The sequence below is a fragment of the Talaromyces proteolyticus genome, assembly GCF_021365285.1.
Source record: "Talaromyces proteolyticus strain PMI_201 chromosome Unknown BGW36scaffold_4, whole genome shotgun sequence".
NCBI lineage: Eukaryota > Fungi > Ascomycota > Eurotiomycetes > Eurotiales > Trichocomaceae > Talaromyces > Talaromyces proteolyticus.
Window position 1 is genome coordinate 2587856 of NW_025764280.1, and position 23898 is coordinate 2611753.

Here is a 23898-nt window from a genome sequence, read left to right on the forward strand (position 1 = left end):
ATAAAGTGTATATCCGAAAACATTAGAGTACAGTGCAGTAAGGCCACAATACACGGTCGCATGGGTCAACCGTAAATTATTCTGTAAAATAGATTACATTAGGTATCTATAGGACGGACCTGGGAGACTGATTCCAGCAGATTTTATTATGGTAATGACTATAGATATTGATACTAAATAATTTTCATACTTCTTTATTAAGTAATTTTATATATCAGATGTCTGTGGCGAGATGTTAGGCGATTATACTAATCACATAAACTATTAGGGGCTCTTGTTAATTATTTTACAGATAATTATAAATTTGTAAATCTTAGGTCTTTAACATAAAAAATTATATTATATAAAGTAGAGGAAGTATAGTATATACTAAGCTATTTAAACCACGATAATAATCTCTTTTGGTGGATATTTACTGACTTATAGCCAAGGTACCAAATTCATAATTCGGCACATGGCTCTTCTTCGGCACAGCATACAGACTTACAACCTCCTTCCCATGCCAGAGCTTACAGAAGAGAGTCGCCACCCATCAATAATTACGCAACAATGACGCAGTTTGGAACTTAAATTTTATGCATCATATAAACTATTTTTACTGTGGCGTATTTGACACGGTTACATTTAGAATCACTATGGAGCCCGAGACAAATAAAAAATCTGATCCTCAAGTACAAACTCTTTAAACTAACGTGAATTATGTTGACGATTTCTAGCCACTCTCTGAGGCCGAAAGACGCATCTTCCAAACCTATGGACGGATGCCTGGCGAAAAAAGTTTGAGGGGACGGCTCAAGGCGAGTTGAATCAACCAGTTTATATGCCATAAGTGTCACTTCCTAAGTGATAAAAAGAAGGAACGAAAGTACTTTGATTCTGGGGACTTCGCACTTTCTGCGACTGGAAGGACCGTCACCGATAATGGTGCTATGAAAACTGGCGTGGATCATCCACAACGCAGGAGTATTTCACGTCCTCATGCTCCAGTTCCCGAGGCTAGCAATGTCGATGAGGATGCCAATGAGAAGCTTCATGACCAAAAAAGCGCACATTCGGACATGGTAGACAGCCCTCTCTTTCAACATACCGATTCGAGTGAGAAACCAGTCGAACATAGTACAGGGCCTACTATGTAAAATTGAAATTATTTTTAATGATCGATACAAGATTGATATGCAATTTCAACACTTATTTTTGATTTGGACATATTTTCAGCATTTCAGATATATGCCTCGCGCTTCCGAAAATCTCGAAACCAGGCAGATTCTTGAGTCTTATGCGACTCCTAAAATATGATGGTCATTGATCATGTCAACGCCCCACCGAGATCCATCGAGCTGTTAAATATGAACTACAGTAACTTAAGATAAACAGTTCGAACCAGGAGACTGGACATCCTAGACAGTTTATTTCTATGTACCAGGAGGTTAAAACCGGGAAGTATCATCTATATCCAAAGGAATACATGTATGACATTGCACCAAGATGGCAAGCGGTGGCGATTCAACGAAGGTCAAATAGAATAAGAAACGGTGATATAAGGTTATGTGCAACTATCCTACTGTGGTATATGATCCTAGCTTTTTATCATGTTAAGATAAGTTTCTAAGATGCCAAATTTCGTATGTCGAAATACAGGTAGGAGAAAGAACATAGTTCTGAAGTTTGACAGGTAGTGAGATCTATTGATATGTGTTTTTGGGTCAGGAAGACGAGAAGCACTATGTAGAATAAAACAATTGATTCTCTATGTACATATACGCAAGGCATAATGGGTATCATTGGAGAGGTTCTCCATGCTTTTATTCTGCCTGAGGCCATCGTGGCTATTATCCTTGCAGTAAAGGCAAAGTTCAGGCAGCCAGGCAGCTAGGCTGCCATAGTGAGTGACGCCCTGCTCTGGGTGTCCACGCTTGGACTGTTTCATTCAGACGAACGCATCGATAGCTAGAAATTAACTTTCGCACTCGAGAGTACACATGTATTCTCTCATGCAACCTTTCGCCCAACATTTCCAATCCCCTTTCCAACAATGCTCACCACCACATCTCCATCCAGATTCTCCTCAGCTGCATCTCGAATCCCCCACCCTGCCGCGCCAAACTTGGACAAATCTCGCGCAAACTGGATCAATCCTTGATCTGCAATGACCTCCCTCCCGATTTGAAGACGCCCAACATCTTCAGACCCCATCGCCATCAGCATCAGCATCGTGGGTGCAGCCGCAGGAGCAACACAGCCACCCTTGGAGATCGTTTCGAGCAGTTGATACGCACACCGCTTGCCGATATCCTCAGGCGGCTCTCCACCTGCCGGCGGCGAGGCAATATCCGCCGAAAACAAACAGCCTGTGGATGTTTCTGCGACAAGGAAAAGACCAAAGCCAAGGCCAGTCTTCCTCTTCGCAGCCGGATTATTTCTCTCTGGCGCGGGGATCAACGGTGCAGTAGAGGCATCAGAGGCGATATATGTGTCTGGAGCCAGCGGGTTCAGAACCCCCCTGGCAGTCTGAATCATTCTCGCATTATTAGTGGCAGAAACACCCGTCGAATAAGCAACTCCGCGTATAGTCTTGATTCGTCCTGGGTTCATCAAATGCAGCGTCTTTGGCAACCGCACTTGGTGGCCGAAAACCAACTGAACCTCCCCCCCGCCTCCCTTGCCATTGTTCCCAGGATTCGATCGTTGTAGTATCCGCAATTCAATGTTATTCCAAATATTGAACTGTTTGTATAATGGCAAAATTGCCATGCGAACCGCATCCACCGACATATCCCCCGTCGGCGTGGCCGATGTGATCACCCCTGGGCCCGTAAAGAGCACGTTCACAGGGCCCTTGGAGAAGGGCGCAAGAAGACACAGCGGGATCAGAAAGTAGCTTATCCCGCGCGCGCAATTCGACGGAATCTCATGTCTAACCACGCCATTGCTGGCACCCAGCCCCGACGAGCTTCCTGTAATCAGCCCGGGCTTGTAGACGATAATCGTACCACTGTACGAAATCTCCATTTGTGAGCCATTCGTAATCGCTTCTAAAAGTCGCAGAAATGATATTTCGTGTGTCGCTAGACCGGGGTTGGCAGGCGAATTGGACCGGATCTGCGAAATGTGCACCGGTCGCCCGGTCAGGGTTGCGAGGACAAGGCGATAGGTGAAATTCTGTTGCGAGGTTAAACGCACTGGGGGGGTCTGCATCGAAGCCATTATGAGAAAATTCTCCAACAGCCTGATTTTTTTTTTTCCGTATGCCTGGCTGGACCAGCACAGAAAGAGTGGTTGTCGAAAAAAATCCCAGAAAGGTAAAGCTCAAAAATAGGTCACGTGAGACCTTATCTTATCGGATTATCTCCGCAAAAGTGGAGTCCGCGCATCGCCGATAAGGCCGAGCGATGAATTAATAATTTCCTCGAATAGCAGTATCATGACTCAGTCTCACGCTGTCAACTGCCAACTAACAATCTTCTGTTGTATCCGAACTACTATCTAAACAATCCACCTATATCTCACACTACACCTCCCTTCGCGCCTTGACAATGCTGCCCCCCTCCCTCAATATACCGAAATGGTATGTACACAGCATACCCCTCCTCCGGCTCCCTCCATACTAACATAACTTCCCCAGGCTCGAAGCCAACTCGCACCTCCTCCAACCGCCCGTCAACAACTACTGCATCTACCACCCGTCGACGTCGGCAGGCTACACAGTCATGATCGTCGGGGGGCCCAACGCCCGCACCGACTATCACATCAACTCCACCCCCGAATTCTTCTACCAATACCGAGGCTCAATGCTACTCAAAACCGTCGACGAATCCACCACCCCGCACACCTTCAACGACATCCCCGTACACGAGGGCTCGCTGTTTCTTCTACCTGCCAACACGCCGCACTGTCCCGTGCGCTTCGCCGATACCGTTGGCGTGGTCATGGAGCAGCCGCGTCTGCCGGGCGCCGAGGATACGATGCGTTGGTATTGTTTGAGTTGTAACGAGGTGGTCTTTGAGAAGAGCTTTGTGTGTACGGATCTGGGCACCCAGATCAAGGCCGTGGTAGAGGAGGTTGCGGCGGATCAGGCGAAGAGGACGTGTGGGAAGTGTGGGACCGTCGCCGAGACGAAGTTTGGGGATGGGCAGGTTGTGCAGCCTCCGCGGTTTCCGGAGTAGATATATATCCCGACTTTGTTGATGGGTGGTATGTTGGGTGGTTGTGTATAAAAAAAGGTGGCGCGAAGTAACGTGATGACGAAAAGTTTTATCCCCACTCATAGTTTAATGAATGTATGATTGAATCGTGAGACTTAAGTAAATAAATGATTAAGATTAATTTGTACAACAAAACTGTTCTGTTGAATAAATATAGAAGAAGAACGCTAGACGCGAAGCAAATGGCACAGCCCAAACATTCAAATCTGCTATCACAGAATATTAGTACATTACACATGCAACGATATTGCGACTGCTGAAACAAGAGATGTTGGCAGAAAGAGAGGAAGGTCTTGATCTCGTCCCATGGTACATGACATGACGTCGTCCTTCTAATGGTAAATCTAACAATAACCCAACCCCCACTCTCACTCCCATGGAAATGCATATATTAATGAATTGGCAATCGATCAATCGTCGAAAGGACAGTCAATGCTCTCATGACCGTCTCGCTCGCATAATGCGCACCATTTGCTCTCGTCAACCACCCCAGAGGATCTACCGGCGACAGGGCCCATCGAGTTGGTCAGTCCGCCAATGCCCTTGAGTCCCTCGAGAACGGCGTCTCGGCCGGTCTTGTGCGATACTGGGCTTTCGACTGGCTGCTTGAAACCGTTGGAGTGGTGGTGGTTTTGCGTCGGAGATTCAGTGATAGTATCGATTGCTGGTTTGGACGGGCTGGTGATGGGTTCGGGTTTGCTCTCAATATCGTGTGCCTGGTGGTTGCCGTTGGCACCGAATGTCGTGCAGGTCAGAATGTCGTGGCCGTTGGTCTCACAGATCTCGCACCAGAGAGAGCCGTGCTCGGAGGACTGTTGGTCGGAGTCCCGGTCGATATCCTCGCTGTGGTTGTTGGTCTCAGGATAGGTGGTTGTCGGCGGTGAGCCTAGTTCGTCGGGGCTCGGCGAGTCTTGCCAGTCTGGCGGGACGACGGTTCTGTCGGAGAGACTATGGACATGGCTGACGGAAGTGCCACGGCTCCCTCGAGCAGAATGAGACGACCTCATCTGCCTGAGAGGCGCGATGGTTACTGTACCGCTTCGGCTTCTCACTCCATTCATAGAATTGCGGTTGAGGGAGTTGCGATTCTGGGGCTGGCTGATTTGCTGTTGCAGCTCTTCTATACGAGTTGAGCGAGAGTCTGCCAGGCCTTCGAGCTCTTGAATGCGCTGCTCAAGCTGGGACACACGCTCTGTATCCTTCGGGTCTGATTCCGCTATGCTGGTAGGAGACATAGGCCCGTTTTGATTCAACAGGGCTGGGTTTACATCCCCTCTGCTCAGAGAATGGATGATAGCTTTCAGCCCTCGAATCTCGTCGTCTTTCTGATCTAGTTCCCTCGTGTTTCGTCGTCCTTCAGCATCTTTCAACGCAGCAGCTGATTTTTCGCGTTCTTGCTTCAGCTCGAGTCGCGTTCGTTCAACCTCCCCACGCAGAAACTCAACGTCTCCTCTGGCTTCCGCTTCTCCTCGCCGTGCATCCTCTAGGCCTTCTTCCAATTCAGAGACTAGTTCCTCGAGCTGCTTAAGTTGCATGGCAACTGCCTCCACATCTTCTCCCCGGTCCTGCAATTCCCGATTCTGCTGCATAACTTCGTCCAATCTTTTCTCATATACTCTTTCTGTCTCCGTAGCAGCTATTTCAAGCGTATCTAATGTGCTGCGGAAATCCGCGCGGTGGCTATCAAACTCGGCTGTTAGCTGCGCAATCTTCTCGTTCTTCTCTCGTAGCTGAGCACGAATCGAAGCACCGTCCTGTCCTTCCAATTCTGTAATACTCTGCTGGAGCTCTGCAAGCGCAGACGACTGATCCTCGAGCTGTCGATCACGGTCCTTCAGCTCTTGCTCTAGCTTCTTGACCTTTTCCTGTAGCTCATGCGCGGCTGGCCCGCCACCAAATGCAGGCGGAAACTTGCCGGATGTTGGTGTATCGTCATCCACGCTCACTCTCGACGGAGGACGATCAGACAGTCTTGACGGCGTCTTGAACGGCGTTCGCGGGAATCCGTTGGAGATACCAGCCGACAGCGGCTTCGAGACCGTCGACGACGGACTGCGCAAGGCAGGCAAGTTCAATCTGTTCGGCGGCGCGGTGCGAGGCGACTCAGGGCGCGGCAAGGATGGACGGCGCACACGCGGGCGAGAGATTGACGGCGGACCGACTGATTTGCTGAAGTTTGTCGATATCGATGGACGAGACGGGGTGGGCGGGGTGATGACGGTTCGTTTGGTGACATATTTGGAGCTGTTGATGGGCACGAAGATGCCAGCGCCAGGGACAACGGTGGTGAAATAGCTTCGGCCGTCGACATCGCCGTTGTTCTTGCCCCTGGATGCGTGCTCGGCGGCCAGCTCGATGCCGGCAAAACGTCCTGGCTTCCCATCGACTATGCCCAGAAAGCGCACCACGCCGTGCATGCCCCCGGGGACGTTTACCTGGTCGCCGACCCGGATATCGTCGGAGGGGGCCATGGTATGACGATGCTGGCCGTCTCTGTATATATTCCGATATAAGACGCAAAGGGGGGAGGCCGGGAGAGAGGGTGTGGTGTTGACCAAGACAAGACAGGGGTGAAGAAAAGATGAAAAGGAGAGCGGGGGGAGATGGCGTTTAGATTTAGCCTGCCCGAGGCCGATAATAGTATTATTGCAATTGCTTAATCAGACCGCCTTGTATAAACTTGATGTTAGTATTTCTTTTTCTGCTTTCTGATTTTTGTTTGGAGCGTGCGGTTGGCTGCGAAGCTGCTAGGCGAGCGGACTGCATATATAGTCCATCAATGCAGTGATCGATTGCGGTTCTGGCCAGCTAATACTTACATCAATTGCTGTATTGTCAATAATTTTGCTGCAGCTGCATGCGCGCCCAAAGCGATTTCTAGTTATGGATCTTAATTACAGATGCGAGGGCGCGTTGGATCTGCACAGTCGGCAGCCAGGGGCTTACTCGCCTCGTCAATCGAGATATACGCCGAGCGTTAGTTGTATACAAGAATTCATGTTTACAGATTAATATTAGAGTAATGGACGAACCATGGTCGGCTGGTGCGACGCTCTGCGAATGAGAGCGAAGAACAGTACATTAGATAAGCAACTGCTGACAGCTGTTCTCTGCGCCTCCCCCAGCACGTCGACGTTGCATCCAATCCCACACGGCATGATCATGCCGTCAATTACATATATTTATTGATCGTAACAGTTGTGTCTTTCTCCTATTCCCTAAATTACAACCACCCCCGGCCACTGCCGCTTACAGCCTCTTGACTGCTGCGACCGCCGGGATTAGCTCTGGAAGCTTCGTCTCCTGTCGCCCAGTCGACTATTTCAACAGCAACCGGTGCTGCCGCCGCACCCCGAAGGAGAAGAACAATCGACAAGATGGCGCAATATCTTTTTGACCTCCTGTACACGTTGACAGACTGCATGTGCTGCTTCCCCAGCTCTCCGCAGCTCAAGATCAACAGCCGCAGCTTCAAGCTGCTGCGCTTGCTCGGCGAGGTACAGCACCATCGTCTGTTCCTGCCATCGCATCTAACATGTTTATCTTAGGGTGGCTTTTCATACGTGTATCTCGTGCAGGACAAAAACACCTCGGAACTATTCGCGCTGAAGAAGATTCGCTGCCCGTTTGGCCAGGAATCGGTGTCGCAGGCGTTGAAGGAAGTCGAGGCGTACAGTTTATTCACGCCGAATGTCAACATCATCCGCTCCTTCGATCATTGCGTGACGACCGAGTCGGGGTCGAAGTTCCGTGGTGGTGACGATGAGGGCAGCTCGAAGACGGTTTATATTCTGTTACCGTACTACCAGCGCGGGAACCTGCAGGATGCGATCAACGCCAACCTCGTCAACCATACCAAGTTTCCGGAGAAGGAGCTGCTGTCGCTGATGCTCGGCGTCGCAAAGGCGCTCAAGGCGATGCATCAGTATAAGGTGAAGAGTGGTTCGGGGGCTACGCGTCAAGCAAAGGCGGTGCGAGGCGAAGGCGAGCAGGCTGATGAGGAGCTGTCCAGGAGGATGGGGAAGCCGAAGAGAAGGAATACACATGGGATCGATGATGATGTGGAGCAAGAGCCTTTGATGGATGACGAGGTGACTCGCAGCCAGGAGGGAGTTGGCGAGGGAGATTTCCGACCCTACGCCCACCGCGATATCAAACCAGGTAGGTCTACATTGTGTTATCTATTATCAATGGCTAATGTTTGGATATAGGCAACATCATGATTGACGATGATGGCCGCACGCCTATTCTAATGGATCTCGGATCCTTGGCCCCCAGCCCCATCGCGATCACATCGCGATCTCTTGCAATCGCCGTCCAGGATACGGCGGCGGAGCACAGCACAATGCCATACCGAGCGCCAGAACTGTTTGACGTGAAGACCGGATCGATCATCGACACAAAGGTCGATATTTGGTCCCTCGGCTGCACATTGTACGCGTGCTTGGTGGGCAAAAGTCCATTCGAGGCCCGAAGCGAGGAAACCGGAGGTAGCTTGAGCATGTGTGTTCTTGGTGGCGACTGGAGGTTCCCCGACGAAGCATCAACCACGGCGAAAGGAAAATCAAGAGTCAACACGCAAGATGGAGGCGCCTCATCTCAAAATAGCAGTGAGGGCGGGATCAGCGAGCCCATTAAGGATATCGTCAGAAAGTGTCTCCAGGTTGAGCCGGCGGACCGTCCGGAAATTGACGAGCTGATCCAGCTCATTTCAGATACCATCAAACAGCTGCCGGATGGGGCTGAATGAAAGACACGTCTTGTAAAAACAAACCATTAGCTATTGTTTCAGCCTGCTTTTGCCAGGCTTGTATGGTGTGATATTCGTTTGGTGTTGGCGTTTCATTAGGCAATAATCTGCATATACACCTTTGTCGCCCTTAAATATTTGAGAACGAAGTCTTAACCCTTCTTTTCTATGCAAAGTAAAACATTTAATTGTTTCTTTCATTCTCTGTTTCAAGCCCCGCGTGGTCGAAAGACATTGATCCTACACTATGCGGGCTACCGTCATCCGGCCGGAGATTAATGATTGATAAGAATAAATATTCCCGCAAAAAAGGGTCCTCAGTCTTTACTCCGCCCCAACATTCGCCCTTGACCTACTCATGAGCCCTTTGCAGCCCCTCGCGTGCACTAAGGAAGCTCATCCCCCCGCCGTTTTTCAATCCGTGTGATTCTGTCGGTAATAGTGTACAGATGCTTCCTTCGGTGGCGGTTCCATCTAACCCACTGCAACCGCGCCTCCCTCACGAATACCGATCGATCCCCTTCCTGATATGCGCATTTGATGAAACCGGATACGCATGATACAATCCCACATCCCCGCGAGACATAGCGTGACTTGTTAGTTGAACAGGAGGAGGAGGATGAGAATGACCCTTGCTGTGCGCTCCCTGGCGGTCTTGCACGTTTCCTCCGCGCGCTCAGCAGCAGCCAATTGCACCAGGCTACTACATGGACAGAAACGATCCTTCCATGCGACCACTGCCCGTTCACACATATCCTATCTTGTCGCGGGATCGTGCTCCGCAAAGGGCAGCCGGTTCAACGCCGACAAGCACACGTACGTCTTCAACCCCGCAAGCCAAGATGCGATTGGCGTGGTGTTAGACGACACGCACCTAAGCCCGGTGAACCGGCGATACGGCAGGCCTGGGAGTGGTGAAGACGCTTTTTTTGCGAGTCGAGTTGGTGGTAATTCTGGAGCGATCGCGTTTGCGATTGCCGATGGAGTGGGCGGGTGGGCCGAGCATAAGGTTGATCCGGCTGATGTCTCGCATGGCTTGTGCACGTATATGGCGCAGCATGCTTTGAGTGTGGACATGGCTGCGCAAGATGTGCTGCTGCGGCCGAAGGAGTTGCTTCAGAAGGGGTATGACGCCGTGCTGGCGGACGAGGTGATCAAGGCTGGAGGGACGACAGCGTCGGTTGGGATTGCGCAGGCAAATGGGAACGTTGAATTAGCCAAGTATGACCCTGACCCCTGTCCCTTTCTCGAAGGTATATAAAATAGAAACGGTTGGCTAATCAGTGACAGCCTTGGAGACTCCGGCTCAGCGCTCTTCAGGCTTGGAGCAGTGCATCAGTACTCAACACCGCAAACTCATGCGTTCAACACCCCCTTCCAACTCAATGTCATCCCACCACAGATGCGCCAGCAGGCGCACATGTTCGGCGGAATGTATTTCGAAGACCAGCCGCGAGACGCGGCCGTCTCCACGGCTTGTATGCAGGACGGCGACGTGCTGGTGCTAGCCACCGACGGGGTCTTTGATAACCTAAACAACCAAGAGATTTTGAAAATCGTGACAGGCCGTATGGTACACGGCGGGGCATGGAAGGAGACGCCAGAAGGGGGGATCAGCGTGACTGGTAAACTGCAAGCGATGGCAGATGTTTCATCTCTTCCAACCCCCCCTGCTTCACCAGCGCCGTCTTCATCGTCATCGAGCTCGGCGATGTCGAAAACAGGCAGCCACCATACACTCCCCGGACTCGTTGCGTCGTCGATAGTCCACGAGGCGAAACGCGCGAGTCATGATATCCGTCGCGACGGACCGTTTGCCAGAGAGGCACAGCGGTATTTCCCCGGTCATTGGTATCGGGGTGGCAAGGTGGATGATATCTGCGTGCTTGTCATTGTGGCAGTTGGCGAGCATGTATAACCATACTCTAATCTGCAGGGCGGAGAGGGTATGATATCGACTACATATATACGTATACGCGCACGCGCACGCACACGCACACGCACACGCACACGCACACGCATTCGACGGCGTCACTAGATGGTTCTTTTTTATTACGTTTATGTTTATTCTTCAAATGTTGTTTAGATGGGAGGTTGGTTAGAATAAAGCTGTGCCATGTGTTACCTCGCGGTACGCAGCGTGGCATTTTAATTTCATTTAGTACAGTCATTTATACAAGAAGTCAGACAGCACTTGGTATCATTATTGAACAGTTTGGTCGTGTCAGGGAGCCACCATAATGAAAAAAATCAAATTAATCCATATCTATTCAGAATATAGTAATATAAAACATAGTTATATAGATCTGCGACTGCTTGGCGGTCTAGCTCCGCCCCGCCGTGCTCGCTGGTTGGCCGGAGCTTAACCTGTGGAAGCTTTCAAATGTTCGACGGACGACCGAAAAAAGAACGTCCTTCTTCCAGCAAACGACACATTTAATGTTATTGCGCCTCGCCGTCCACCTCTCTCATATTTAGTCTGGGACCGTCTCTCCATCTACTATCTACTACCTCTGATTAGCCTCTACCATACACAGCCAAGATGATGCACCCGGCGCGGCAAGCCTATGTCGAGGAAGCCGCCGACGATGACGCGGGCATCGATCTGGCAGACCTCCGTAAGCCCTCTAACACCTCTCTGCCATACTTACCACATACTAACTTTCTCAGCCATCGACCGCGACTATGACCTGCCCGCCGCAGCCGCCGGCATCGCCCCCGAGCGCGCCTCAGCGCTCCTCTCACAATTCGCACGCAAACGCCGCGCCGCCGCCATTGTCGTGCCCACAGACGACAACCGCGTGCGTCTTCGTCTACGCGAACTCGACGAGCCCATCACCCTCTTCGGCGAAGGACCCGCGGATCGCCGAGACCGATTGCGCGAGCTCCTCACCACCCTAGAGGAGCAGCGCAATGGCGAGGATGTAGAGATGCTAGACGAAGCCGCCGAGACAGAAGCCGCCGACGACGAGGAGGAAGCAGAGGTGCAGGAAGAGTTTTACACTGAGGGATCTCCCGAGTTACTGGATGCGCGGAGGAACATCGCTTTATATTCCCTGCCCAGAGCAAAAGCGCGGGTAGCTGAGCAGATGGAGCAGTCGAAGATACAGTTACGAACGCATATCAAGCATCGAAAAGCGGTGAAGGAGAAAATCCAGGGCTTTGAGCTTTTTGGCTCGCAGAACGTGTCGGCTAAGAAAGAGGAGAATAGGCCCATTGGTATCACCCGGTTTGCGCCGGATGGACAGACGCTTGCGACGGGAGATTGGGCGGGGAAAGTGAAATTGTGGTCGGTGCCGAATCTCGATGAGAAGATGTGTTATCAGGGCCATGCTGGTCTAGTTAGTGGGTTGTCGTGGTTTCCTGGCGCGACGTTGCCCGGTTCGAATGTGTCGGAGTCCGCGGTGAATTTGGCGTCGGGGGAGGAAATGGAGGGGAAGGGAGTATTAACCTTTGGTCATTGGATAAGAAAGAGCCGTTATCGACGCTGTCTGGCCATACAGGCCGGGTTTGTCGAGTCGAGTTTCACCCCTCAGGGCGGTATTTGGCATCGGCTTCGTATGATACGACGTGGCGGTTATGGGATGTTGAGACGACGACGGAGTTGCTTCTACAAGAAGGCCATTCGAGCGAGGTCTATGCTGTGTCCTTTAATTCAGATGGGTCTCTTTTGGCGAGTGGTGGTCTAGACAGCTACGGGCGGATCTGGGACTTGCGCACAGGCCGGACGGTCATGGTTCTCCAGGGCCATATCCGCGAGATCTACGGCGTGGACTGGGGGGTTGATGGCTACCGAGTCCTAACGGGCTCTGGCGACGGCTGGGTGAAATGCTGGGATCTGCGTAAAGTGGATTGCAGCGGCAGCATAGGCGCGCACAAGAGCGTCGTCTCGGACGTGCGATGGTACAAAGGCGGCGACGCATCATATCTCCCATCAACATCGGCAGAAAATGGCGACGAGATGGTCACAGACGAGTCTAATACACCGCCACAACCTCGAAAGGCGGGCACGTTCTTTGTCAGCTCCGGCTTTGATAAAAACGTGAATATATTTAGTGCCGATGACTGGTCCATGATAAAATCGTTGACGGGCCATTCGGGCAATGTGCTCAGTGTGGACGTTAGTAATGACGCTAGATGGATTGCTAGTGCAAGTCATGACCGAACTATCAAACTTTGGGGTATTGAATAGATTCATATCAGCATGGATTTTACGCTTTACGCCTTCTTTTCAATCACCCCATAGTGGTACTAGATATACTACATGGTACTAGCAAAATGCTACACCAAATCATCGCTTCGAACAGCCACCAACGGCGTTTTCCCAAAGGACACCGGCCGGGTGCAGGTCAGTCGACTGATGACTATATCAGGACTATATCGCCGTTGAGCCCAGCTTCGTTTTACACGACTATAGCGTTAGATAGCACAATATAGCTAGGGACAGAACTACTAATGATGTAAAGATCTTTTTTTTTTGCAAAAAACTTACTAAAACCTACGGTCTATCCTTATTCTAGAGGGTATCTCTTAAAAATCGCCACTGTGATGACGGAAGTCCATGGAACCGTTCGTCGACGTCTAGGGCGAACCATTCGTTACCGCGTACATCAATTTGATTTATTTCAACCTCGTTCAAATTTTCGGGTCCTTTCCGCTCGACTACGACAGTATCCTATACACGTTAGCTGGACAGAAGGCACTATGAGGGTATCGAGAAGGGGGAACCAGTCAATAATAATGGCGAAAAGAGAACGGTGGAAGAGGAGGGCTCACATGACCGCCGATTACAATAAGACGCTCAAGTCGAAATCCGCTCTTGTCATTATTTATGACGTCCCAAATCTTTGGAGCCATCTTATGTAAACTCGTTATATCTGACGGTACCGAGAAGATACCCGTAAAGGATAATGAAAGCACTTGGAGATAATGATTCTGGGGAAATTCCGGCAAAAAGCCAGAGAGGGAGAAGTCAGAGAGGGAGTTGTCATTCAGACTTGCTATTACCCAATTTGGAATACCCATATGTAAGTATTCCAGAAATGGGCAGTAACACATGACTTTCTTGAGCTGTTTTAGGGACATCCTGTGATGGATGGTCATTCTGCGCAGTGTCGGGCCATGTCTCTGGAGAACCTTCTCCATTGAAGAAAAAGGTATATTGCATACCAAACGAAGGTCTTTTAGAGGTGGTAGGCAATCCATCATATGTTCTATCTCAGATGCTGTTGCGTCGGTGGGTAATACGTCAAGCATCTCGAGGGATGTAAATTTAGTACGTGCCACGGAATTGATTACCTGCCGATCTGATACCTGTCCCAGAATCAAGTAACGGATCTTAGACAAGTCAATGCAGTGTGACCATTCTAATAGTTCTCCTAATTCTACTCCTGGATCCCCAGAGTAAGTGAGAGAAATGAGTTCGCCCTTCTTGGAGAATTCTAATGGTGGGACGAATCCTTTCCAGGGTTGCGGCGATCCGCTACCCCCCTGCATATAATATCTCATTACTTCAGGAGATGACGCTGGTCGAGTTTTGACGATGTTGACATGCTTGAGATTCGCAGCTACAGCAGCAACCTGAAATATTGCATCTTTATTATAGTCCGGTTTACCGTCTATACCACTCGTCGTGACTCTCACGCTGATACTGTGTAGATTAGGCGACTGGATCAGGTCTAGCTCATGAGGGTCAGTGATTCCATGGTCTTCATCACTGCAAAGACTGCGAAGGCGAAAAGACCGCATGTGTAGTCGACTGGTTGGATGGCTCTGTTCAACGGCCTTGAGCAAACACGGCGGTAGCTGGTTCAGACAAATCCATATAAAATCAGAGATGTGGTGGGACTTCTGGATGATCGTAACGAGAGGCTTCCAAGCTTCCTGAACTTCTTCTGCTGATCCATCAGGCCGATCCCCATAAAACACATGGCCGTGCTCTGGGTCCCATTCCTCGGGATAATCAGGGAACTCCTCAAATTCGGGGGAGTCTTCTTCGGTTAGTAAGGGCAGATAACCCCAGACTTTAAGACAGCGAACATGAACCAGGAATTGGCTGCCAAGCCGATTTTCTTGGAGTTCAGCACAATCTTCGTGCAGTCCTTTGTGTGAGGAGACCATTAGCGAGAGGTTTCGATAAACATAGGGAACTGCGGCATGATAGCAGCCCCTGCTCACTAGCAACAAACATCGCAGAGTGTTGGGTGATGAGAGGTAGATCTATAGTCTTATTAGTAAATGTGATACTAAATATAGAGATAGAAGACGTACTTGATCGTAAATCAAAGATAGGACGAGCGACGGCAGGCAGTCAAGATTGAGACTCATTCTTGTGTTGCGCGGGGCTTTAGACAAGTGAGAGTGAATCAAATCGAAATCGGGGACAAGACCTTATCATAGTTAACTGGTGTTATTATTATATAATCTAATTAAATATGTATTTATATATAGCAATGAAAGTAGATATATATGGGAATAAGGGTGGTGTTGTTGTTGTACAAGGTTGTGACGTAGCAAGCCCGACCGTTTTGCGGGAAAATTAATCCTTCGCCTGTCACCTCCATCTCCATCCCAGACTGTTCCTCCACAACAGCACATATACAACAATCGCTACGCCATTCTACTAGACTTAAGATGCGAGGAACTATCGCACTACGATCGCAGCGACTAGTGCTGGCTGCACCTCGCGCTAGAGGATTTCCAAGACCTGTGCTACGAATAACACCCAGCAGAATAAGCAGCAGCAACAGCAGTGTCTGTCTGCTATGTCGATACAACCATACGTCTACAACCCCTTCCATCCTACGACAACTCCCGCTCCAGCAACGACGCACAGCATCCGGCGCAAGCCGAGATGATAGCACCCCAATCACTCCAGACGTCACGAACCACTACACAATCTTCCCCTCCACACTCCCCAAGGGCCCTCCTCCGCAATCACCCTTCGAAATCGACACCTCCTCTCTCCGCCGCGAATTCCTCAGACTCCAAAACGGCGTCCACCCCGACAAAGTCCCACAGGGCCCCGAGAAACAGCGCGCCGAAGCGCTATCGTCGCGCATAAACGACGCTTACCGGACCCTCGTCGACCCGCTCAGTCGCGCGCAATACCTGCTGGCGGAGTTCCACGGCATTGACGTTCTGGCAGAGGACGGCGGGAACTCAAAGGCCGCGATGGATTCGGAGACGCTCATGGAGATTATGGATGTGCAGGAGGCCGTTGAAGAGCTCACGAACGCGCCCACGGCAGAAGCCGAGAGCGAGATTGCGCGCTTGCGGAAGGAGAATGCGGAGAGGATTGAAGACTCTGTGCGGAAGCTGGGAGAGGCGTTTGATAACGCCGATATGGAGACCGCGCAGATGGAGACGGTGCGCTTGAGGTTTTGGTATAGTTTGAGAGATGGGTTGAGGGAGTGGGAGCCGGGCCATGCGGAGATTCGCATTATTCATTGAATTTACCACCCACTTCTCTGCTGAATGCTGCTACCACTCATTGTGGGATGTTGGGTGAAGCTAGATGTGGTACCTGTAACATATTCGTGTATTATCTCCACTGCTACTGATTTGACTCGACATCGCGTCACTGGGTTGTGTTCACATTGATCTCGAGTGATTGCTGCCGCTAGACAGGGCTTGTGGATTTGTCCACCGTCACCTTACATATCGTTCTACACGCATTTAAATAGACACATTTAAATAGACGAATTACGTTCCTCGCTAGCGTCCCTGTACAAAATGGGTTTAGAAAAAGACCAATGCGAATTAGCGGTGTGAATCTGCGCAAACTATGCTAGTCTGCCGATGGGCATCATCATACAAACATTGGGCATACATGTTACAATTCCACAACAGCCACGACGAGAAGAGCAGGTAAAAATTTTCGGTCTTCCTGCAGCCAAGCCACATGAAAAACGGGTTAGACGGTAGACTAACGCTGCTTGGGCAGGGATTATTATTGGGCATTTGTATTGTTCAGTGGTCTTTGCTGGGTTTTTTTCGAGGATGCATGATCCGCCATACCAGCCCCCTCGAGTTTATCGCACAGGCCATGCTGCACGGAGTTACAGTAAAATTCTGCAATCCCAGAGTAAGAGATCAAAAGCCGTAGAGAATAATTGCTCAATGAAATAGACCAGAGAAAAGGGTACCATTGTTTGTCAACATAGATATCAAAATGAAAGTCGGCGTAGGGAAGCTCCATACTGGTGGACAACTCTTATCTCGTTCTAGCGCGCATTGTGGCATTTAGAGTCATAGAACTAGTGTCTGATAATAACGTCTTTGGTAAAGCGCACCGCACTGGGCAAGCAAGCGCACACCCATGTTGGCAGTGGTCGCGCGCCCATCATGTCTGCCCACGTAGTCATTCTCCATCATGGACGAACCGTGAGTCGGTCTTCTTATAGCTGTTCTTCGCTGTTTCCCCTCCCAGCCACTTGATTTCCGTGGTAGGGGAGTTTGGTGAGAGTAGCAGAGGAAGTAGGTGCCTCGGTTTTTTCGGTGTCTCACGGAAGAAGTGATTTTCTTCTTTTGACCTTTCGCCAATAGTTAGTTCTCGTCCGTGGTAGCCAAAAACCGACGCGACGCCATGGAGACGTTACCAGATTTTAGCAGGTGCGTCTTCAACTTTCAAACGTTCAGAAATAGCCTGGATATCAATTAATCGCGTCGCTAGGATAATCTCCTCGCCTCCATTCACGTTTCTAGTTGGCAAGGATCATGCCAAATTGACCATTCAATCCGGCCTGGCAAGACATGTCTCCAGGCCTCTGGATCATCTTATGAACAATGGTCAAACCCGCGAGTCAAAGCATCGCATCACCGTACTGGAAGATGAAGAGGTCGAGGTCTTTTCAGCTTTCACCGAGTATGCATACACAGGCGACTACACTGTGCCGGTGGAGAAGAAAGAACAGCCTGAACAGCCTGCACAGCCTCCAACTCCCTCACCACCACAGTTACAGCCACGACCACAAACAGAGGCTGTGAGTGTGAGCCCATTGAAGCATCGTGCACTGCGCGCCCTGTCTACTGCTTCTTTTTTGCCCCCGCCTGCCCCGACTCCTCCCCCTGTAGACCGACCAGAGTCGAAAATGCTGCCGCAGCAAGAAGAGCCGTTGATGATCGAGTGGGAGAACCCATTTGAAGGATCGATTGCCCAGCAACAGAATAGTCCGGCTGGGCCTGCGAGCAACACGCCAGCAGATGAAACTGTCGAGGACAGCCTGCTTGACTCAAAGGACGAACCTTTGCTCTTCCCGCCCAGAAAGTTAAGCAAGAAAGACAGAAAGAAGACAAAGAAAGCCAGCGCAACACTATTTGAGGAAACCGCAGCCCCCGTCAGCCTAACTCCGCCTTCCACGCCGCCTTTCCAACACAAGGACGTCAAACCAGAGATCGACACAGACAATAACGACGCAGATCGTGATTGTGCCATTGAGACCGACCCTGGAGACGATATCCCGCCTAACGCCAGTGACTGGTGGGATCGACCCTTGTCACCTGGAGCTGAGCATCCCAGACATGGCTATCCACGCAGACCACTGCATTCTGCATCGATGATCGATACTTCCTTCGCAACCCAGGGAATTTCAGCTCCTCGAAAGAAAGGTGTTAGTAGTTGGGACGAGTTTGCAGATCTTGAATACTTCCACCAGCCCTCGAAACCACCAGTCACCTCACAACCCGATGTCCCTTATATCTTGTTCCACGCCAAGCTCTACGTCTTCGCAACAAAATACCTGATCTCCGGCCTCGCCCAGCTCTGCCTCAAGAAACTGCATCGCGAACTGCTAGACTATTCTCTAATCCCCCCCTCTGAGAACGAGGAAGGAGACCTGGACGAAACCGAAGCAAACCGCTTCGATGCTCATGCAAGGATGTTCCTAGACGTCCTTCGCTACACATACCACAAAACCAACAGGTTCGAGCCCGAGTGCCAGACCTCTGCTACCTTGCTTCGAGAAAGTGAACTACGCAAATTAGTCGCTCAATACGCCGCCTGTAAGATGCGTGAGCTCGCTCTTTACTCCCCTGCGGCCATCCCAGTGCCGTCTTCGCCAAGTCATGGTCCGGGGTCGGGGGTTAGTGTTATTGCGGCTCCTGGTGGAGGGCTAAGGGAACTTTTGGATGGGATTCCTGAGCTCGCCTCTGATTTGGTGTTCCGCATGATGTAACATTTTTTTTTAGCTTTTTTCTGTGGTTGATGTGTTGATGTGTTGATGTGTCTAGAGATGAGGGATAAGGAGTCTTGGGGTGTTCTTTGATCTGTTACGTCTTTATGCGTGTGAGCATTTACTATTGTTTTATTGATATGCGTTTTGACGACCTCCCATTGTATTCATGATGACTAATGTATGTAACAAATTATGTTAGTTCACGACGAGACGGATAGATCAAGTTATCATTAATTCAGAACTTTTTTCATACGAGACAAAGTGCTTATTAAGTCAATTCTCAATTGATGTACGACTAACATGTAACTTATGCCTGCATACGTTAGATGGGATCTCGCCTTCGCGGCTTATAATTACCAGTATCAATAGATCAACTTGAATACTATATCAGCTTTGATTGACCATATCGCTTCAGGGATTTCACTTGGGGAATTACCTCATTGAGCCTCTGCTGCTGCTGCAAATTTTGAGACAGAGCAATAGCAGATAGCTGTACGCATTGTCATGTACCGCAGCAGGCCATTAAAACCGTAAGATCAGTAACCGGATATTAAGGAAAGTATCTTCCTACCGCATTGTACCGATATCAGTTGACCTATGGCCCATGCAGTCTAGGCGGATGCTGATGGAAACATTTCACGAATTGGGCGATTCTGCCAGCATCGTCTTTTTCAAATCCTACCACACCTCATCCATACCCGCCTGCGCCCTCCACTGATGAAATGGCACAACCATCCAGAGCAACGAGCCAAACGAGTCCACTCCTTCACACCAACTGAGAATATCCGGAAGAATATCACTTCTCGGATCATCCGGCTGTAGCTGTCTGAGCGTCCCGGAGTCATCCAGTGCCAGCAAGTCCCCTATCGTTAAAGCCTTTTTCGTTTTCCGCTTCGATAGGTACCGCTCAAACTCAGTCCGCCAGATGAAGTTTGAATGTGCCTCCCATAGATCCCGTGTTGCTGGAAGGGGGATTAAATGTAAATGAAATGCGCATAGAGAAATGGCTACGCTTCGTAGAGGCTCCCTGAGACCGTCGAGCATAAGATCTATGACTATGATTAATACTATTGTCCTGTGGAATACAAAATGGACGTTAGATTGCGTTAAAATTATACCGGGATGGTAGGGTCGTACCTCCGGATACTCTCTTCGTGAATCCACTGCTGCCGGTCTGGTACGCCGTCTAAGATATTCGTTTCTAGTCTGCTAGTTTTTGAGAGCGCCATGGCGATTTCCTAGAAAACGGTCGGTCAAAAACTTCAAAATTTTCTATCATTATCGATTGATGCCCAACTTACCAGCACGCTACGCATGAGCGAGTAGCCTCCATTGGCATCACTAGATTCTACATCGTGAGCTTGGAGCAATGCATAAATAATTGTCGCCTGCAGAGCGGCTAGCTGATGATGTGGATCCAAATCCTCAATCTGTTCGGAAAAATATAAATCAGTTTCGAATGCTTTTTTTTGGCAACTCGACTCCATATTTCCGCATGGGAGAAACTGACCTCTCTGTGTAGCCTGTCTTTCTCAGCATATATTGTTTTCCACACGAAATCTGCGTTCTGTGGGGTCCGGGAGTAGAACATATCTACTAAACCAGCACATATGGCTAGTTCCTTGGGGAGACATTTATGTCTCCTGTTCTTCGCACAGTCAAAAGCTAATTCTTCATGAAGGTAACAAGGTGGGGAAATGAATGGCGGTAGACGGTCGCCATGGGTCATCATTTTCGGAAAACTAGTCAGTTGTCCAATAACCACTCTCGTAAGAGCGCAACTTTTGAGTACATGTCGCAGCTGAAAGGTCCGGAGAGGCGGGCGTAACAGAACTGATTCAGGTGAAATGGTACAGGATGAATTGTCTGGCCTTGATGACACTCCAATTCTCCCCATGAACCAAGCACTGACGTTATTTTGAGGTGCTCCCATACTGTTCATGGTATCGATGCCTGGTGTTTCTACGCCGATATCTGCTAATCCTTGAGTTCCGGCCCAGATCGGATATGGAGCGGGCATAGTAGGTAAGCCCAATGATGGGCTTAATTTTAATACATCGAAGGATTGGTCGTCAGCAGTATTGATAGCATTCCAATCTACTTCAATATCACCCGGCTCAAGTCCCGCAACCTGATGTGGGGGGTTCATGAACACGGACGCCGGTAGATCGGGAATGTCACTGGAATCTTGCGACTGCAGTGCGTTGTCTGATAGCTCCTCGAAAATTCTTGGCGATGTCGTAGAGGTTCGAGATGCTCTAGACACTGAAGATGATGACCCATAGCCAACCTTCCAATCATAAATGCAGCTCACACCTCGCTCCGAGCAGCGAGAGCAGGTTGGCGTCGCTTGATTGCATCGTAGCTTGGATTGCCTGCATCGCATACAGGACTTTTTCCTTGAGAGCGGCATTATCGGAGGAAGATAGGCCGCCGATATCTTTTTGTTTGGCTTTTCACCAGATGATCTTTCGAATCTCCTTGAATTGATACAGGGCTCAAACGAAGTCCGCGGAGTTCAGGTGGGGCCTGGGGAAACGGGGCGCATCTAGACAGGCTTTTGCATATGAGTCTCGTTTGCCTTTGAGATTCGCTTGGTTTGTTTCCCAACCTAGAATTCTATATCCAAACCGCGTAGATATCCAAAGGTGAAAGCCCTCCCGAGTCGGCAGTTGGAGAGAAGTTTCCAGCTCTGCGGACGAATACTTCCCGTAGTAATCCAACGCTTCGAATCTTCGGCTCGGAGTTCGGGTGGGTCCAGCCAGACTTTACAGAAGCCCAAAATCGGAATTCCATGTTGTTGGTTCATCAATCAAGAATTAGTAATGCACTAACTATAATGTGATCTATAATCAGTCAGCCACACTATTCTAAGTCTATTATTGGTGGGGCTACTATTAAATGTATATGGCTCAGTGTAGGATCGCTTCAAGATGACACAAGCTGATGTTAATGATATTGGATGCTTTTTTCTGACGTTCTGAGTTTGGTTTCATAATTCGGAGTTCCGCGGTACGAAAGTACTCAATTTCTAATCAAGAACAGCCGTCTATAGTGATTATTAACAACAACACTTGTAACTATATAACCACAAGTTTGCAGCAGGATATGGCTTCTAAAACAAATCATCCAAAAGAAAATTATTAGCCTCGTTTAATACCGTCAAAAGCCTACTTTGAAAATGGCGCCTATTCGTGTTGGTATCATCGGTCTGAGCATCGTCACCCCCACCGGTCAGGGTTACACGTCTGGTACCTGGGGTCTCATGCATCTCGAGTCTCTCATCAAATCTCCACACTACAAGATTGTTGCTCTCTGCAACTCCACTGCCGAAAAGGCTCGCAAGTCGATCGAGCACCATAAACTTGAACCCACAACAAAGGCTTATGGCTCCCCTGAGGATTTAGCCCAGGACCCGGACGTCGACCTCGTTGTCGTGTCTGTTCACGTCGGCAAGCATTATTCTCTGGTGAAGCCTGCACTTCAAAATAAAAAGAGCGTCTTTGTTGAGTTCCCTCTCTCGGGTTCCTACCCCGAAGTCGAGGAGCTCACAAAGCTTGCCAAAGAAGGTGGCATAAAGACTATCGTCGGTGCTCAGGCTCGTGGCAGCCCCGCGTTTGCCAAGGTAAAAGAGTTGCTCGAATCTAAAGCAATCGGTGATGTTATTAGCTCCAGCTGGACTGGTCATCTACCTCTCTCAACCTGGTATGGATTACCGCAGAACTTGAAGGATTTTCTGGATCTGAATGGTGGACCAGGCCGCATCAACATTGGTCTTGGACATGGTATGTTTCTTTCAAATCAATGCTGATTTTCAGTTTCTTTTCGATGGATATTTAATGAATAACCTGAATATAGGTCTGGAGCCATTCATCAATACACTGGGGGAATTCAAAGATCTCCAGGCTGTCCTAAAGATCCATGGCAAGACAGCACCCTTGTTTGACGACACTGGCAAGGTCGTCGATCCGGCATACAAAGTAACAGCTCCGGAGTACATTTTGGTACAAGGCGTTCTCGAAAGCGGTGCCGTCGCCTCGATCAATCTGCGCTGCACTCCAGCCTCTGTTGACGAGGAGGGGTTCCGATGGATCATCAGCGGTTCCGAGGGCGAAATCGAGTTTACTGGTCCTGCTGGTAGCTACATTCAAGCCAATTTCAAGGCGAAGGTGTTTCTCAGAAAGTGGAAGGGTGAAACCGAGGCGATTGACCTGAGTCGTAATGAACAAGAGCATGTCACCAGTATTGGTGATTTGGGCATCAACACGGCTCGTTTGTATGAGGCTTTCGCAACAGGGAATGAGGATGGATATCCATCTTTTGAGTCGACGAGAAAGGTACATCATCTGATTGAGAGGATCAAGAGCGTGGCTGTGTGGGCCCCTTAGCCATGTGCGCCTTGCACGGCTGTCGTTGAATTGAACCGATGTCAATAATGCTCAATATCAATTGCTTGTATTATTGAAAACCAAAGGGAGGGATTCACCTTTAATTCTAAGTTGTTGGTAGATATTTATGAATGTCGTAGTGATATTAAAGAGATGACTTGTGTCGCAGCCGGTGGAGGGGCTCCTTCCCTCGAACCTCACCCTCCTTCCGCCTCGTTTTCTTCCATACATGTATTTGATCTATTCGTCCGCCTTGTCTAATTTAAGGCATTACGTTGATCTACCTTCAGAGAGATTATATAAATCACAAATTCATTGAGAGACGAATGCAACAGTGAGGCGCTTCGGGCTGGCGGGGCGAAACACCACCTCATGTCGTGAAC

The 23898-nt window shown here is 49.6% G+C and overlaps 12 protein-coding genes across 12 annotated transcripts; 8 read left to right on the plus strand and 4 right to left on the minus strand.

Annotated features, from left to right (window-relative positions):
* Positions 1–836: 836 nt before the first annotated feature.
* On the plus strand, positions 837–1136 carry BGW36DRAFT_293018 (uncharacterized protein; the record flags this gene model as incomplete). The annotated part of the gene is made up of 1 exon (XM_046210956.1): positions 837–1136. A coding segment is annotated over one exon (300 nt), but the record flags the coding sequence as incomplete, so codon positions are not given.
* Positions 1137–1905: 769 nt separating this feature from the next.
* On the minus strand, positions 1906–3259 carry BGW36DRAFT_139388 (RNA-3'-phosphate cyclase family protein). Its single transcript, XM_046209429.1, has one exon. It carries the CDS (start codon positions 3202–3204, stop codon positions 1990–1992), a length of 1215 nt encoding a protein of 404 aa, XP_046074718.1. The 5' UTR covers positions 3205–3259; the 3' UTR covers positions 1906–1989.
* An 80-nt stretch (positions 3260–3339) lies between these two features.
* BGW36DRAFT_460076 (putative 3-hydroxyanthranilate 3,4-dioxygenase Bna1) lies at positions 3340–4312 on the plus strand. Its single transcript, XM_046222080.1, has 2 exons — positions 3340–3565; positions 3623–4312. Exons 1-2 carry the CDS (start codon positions 3534–3536, stop codon positions 4161–4163), a joined length of 573 nt encoding a protein of 190 aa, XP_046074719.1. The 5' UTR covers positions 3340–3533; the 3' UTR covers positions 4164–4312.
* BGW36DRAFT_375394 (putative Noc1p protein) lies at positions 4303–7172 on the minus strand. The gene has a single exon (XM_046215759.1). The coding sequence runs from the start codon at positions 6671–6673 to the stop codon at positions 4613–4615; it is 2061 nt and encodes a 686-aa protein (XP_046074720.1). The 5' UTR covers positions 6674–7172; the 3' UTR covers positions 4303–4612.
* A 170-nt stretch (positions 7173–7342) lies between these two features.
* BGW36DRAFT_338932 (kinase-like domain-containing protein) lies at positions 7343–9111 on the plus strand. Its single transcript, XM_046213025.1, has 3 exons — positions 7343–7699; positions 7751–8363; positions 8414–9111. The coding sequence occupies exons 1-3, from the start codon at positions 7580–7582 to the stop codon at positions 8950–8952; spliced, it is 1272 nt and encodes a 423-aa protein (XP_046074721.1). The 5' UTR covers positions 7343–7579; the 3' UTR covers positions 8953–9111.
* Positions 9112–9577: 466 nt separating this feature from the next.
* BGW36DRAFT_425811 (phosphatase 2C-like domain-containing protein) lies at positions 9578–10870 on the plus strand (the record flags this gene model as incomplete). Its single annotated transcript, XM_046220166.1, has 2 exons — positions 9578–10173; positions 10243–10870. The coding sequence occupies 2 exons, from the start codon at positions 9578–9580 to the stop codon at positions 10868–10870; spliced, it is 1224 nt and encodes a 407-aa protein (XP_046074722.1).
* A 483-nt stretch (positions 10871–11353) lies between these two features.
* Positions 11354–13450, plus strand: BGW36DRAFT_375397 (putative pre-mRNA splicing factor). Its single transcript, XM_046215760.1, has 3 exons — positions 11354–11570; positions 11623–12367; positions 12397–13450. The coding sequence occupies exons 1-3, from the start codon at positions 11495–11497 to the stop codon at positions 13142–13144; spliced, it is 1569 nt and encodes a 522-aa protein (XP_046074723.1). The 5' UTR covers positions 11354–11494; the 3' UTR covers positions 13145–13450.
* A 3-nt stretch (positions 13451–13453) lies between these two features.
* BGW36DRAFT_375398 (uncharacterized protein) lies at positions 13454–15453 on the minus strand. Its single transcript, XM_046215761.1, has 2 exons — positions 15223–15453; positions 13454–15171 (listed from the first exon to the last, which is right to left on the minus strand). Exons 1-2 carry the CDS (start codon positions 15277–15279, stop codon positions 13684–13686), a joined length of 1545 nt encoding a protein of 514 aa, XP_046074724.1. The 5' UTR covers positions 15280–15453; the 3' UTR covers positions 13454–13683.
* A 17-nt stretch (positions 15454–15470) lies between these two features.
* BGW36DRAFT_375400 (uncharacterized protein) lies at positions 15471–16667 on the plus strand. The gene has a single exon (XM_046215762.1). It carries the CDS (start codon positions 15586–15588, stop codon positions 16402–16404), a length of 819 nt encoding a protein of 272 aa, XP_046074725.1. The 5' UTR covers positions 15471–15585; the 3' UTR covers positions 16405–16667.
* Positions 16668–17539: 872 nt separating this feature from the next.
* On the plus strand, positions 17540–19127 carry BGW36DRAFT_395960 (uncharacterized protein; the record flags this gene model as incomplete). The annotated part of the gene is made up of 2 exons (XM_046218109.1): positions 17540–17565; positions 17627–19127. The coding sequence occupies 2 exons, from the start codon at positions 17540–17542 to the stop codon at positions 19125–19127; spliced, it is 1527 nt and encodes a 508-aa protein (XP_046074726.1).
* Positions 19128–19805: 678 nt separating this feature from the next.
* Positions 19806–21540, minus strand: BGW36DRAFT_357651 (uncharacterized protein; the record flags this gene model as incomplete). Its single annotated transcript, XM_046213896.1, has 4 exons — positions 19806–20202; positions 20265–20365; positions 20429–20557; positions 20638–21540. 4 exons carry the CDS (start codon positions 21538–21540, stop codon positions 19806–19808), a joined length of 1530 nt encoding a protein of 509 aa, XP_046074727.1.
* Positions 21541–22308: 768 nt separating this feature from the next.
* Positions 22309–23515, plus strand: BGW36DRAFT_293109 (putative oxidoreductase; the record flags this gene model as incomplete). The annotated part of the gene is made up of 2 exons (XM_046210966.1): positions 22309–22912; positions 22986–23515. The coding sequence occupies 2 exons, from the start codon at positions 22309–22311 to the stop codon at positions 23513–23515; spliced, it is 1134 nt and encodes a 377-aa protein (XP_046074728.1).
* Between the last annotated feature and the right edge of the window lie 383 nt (positions 23516–23898).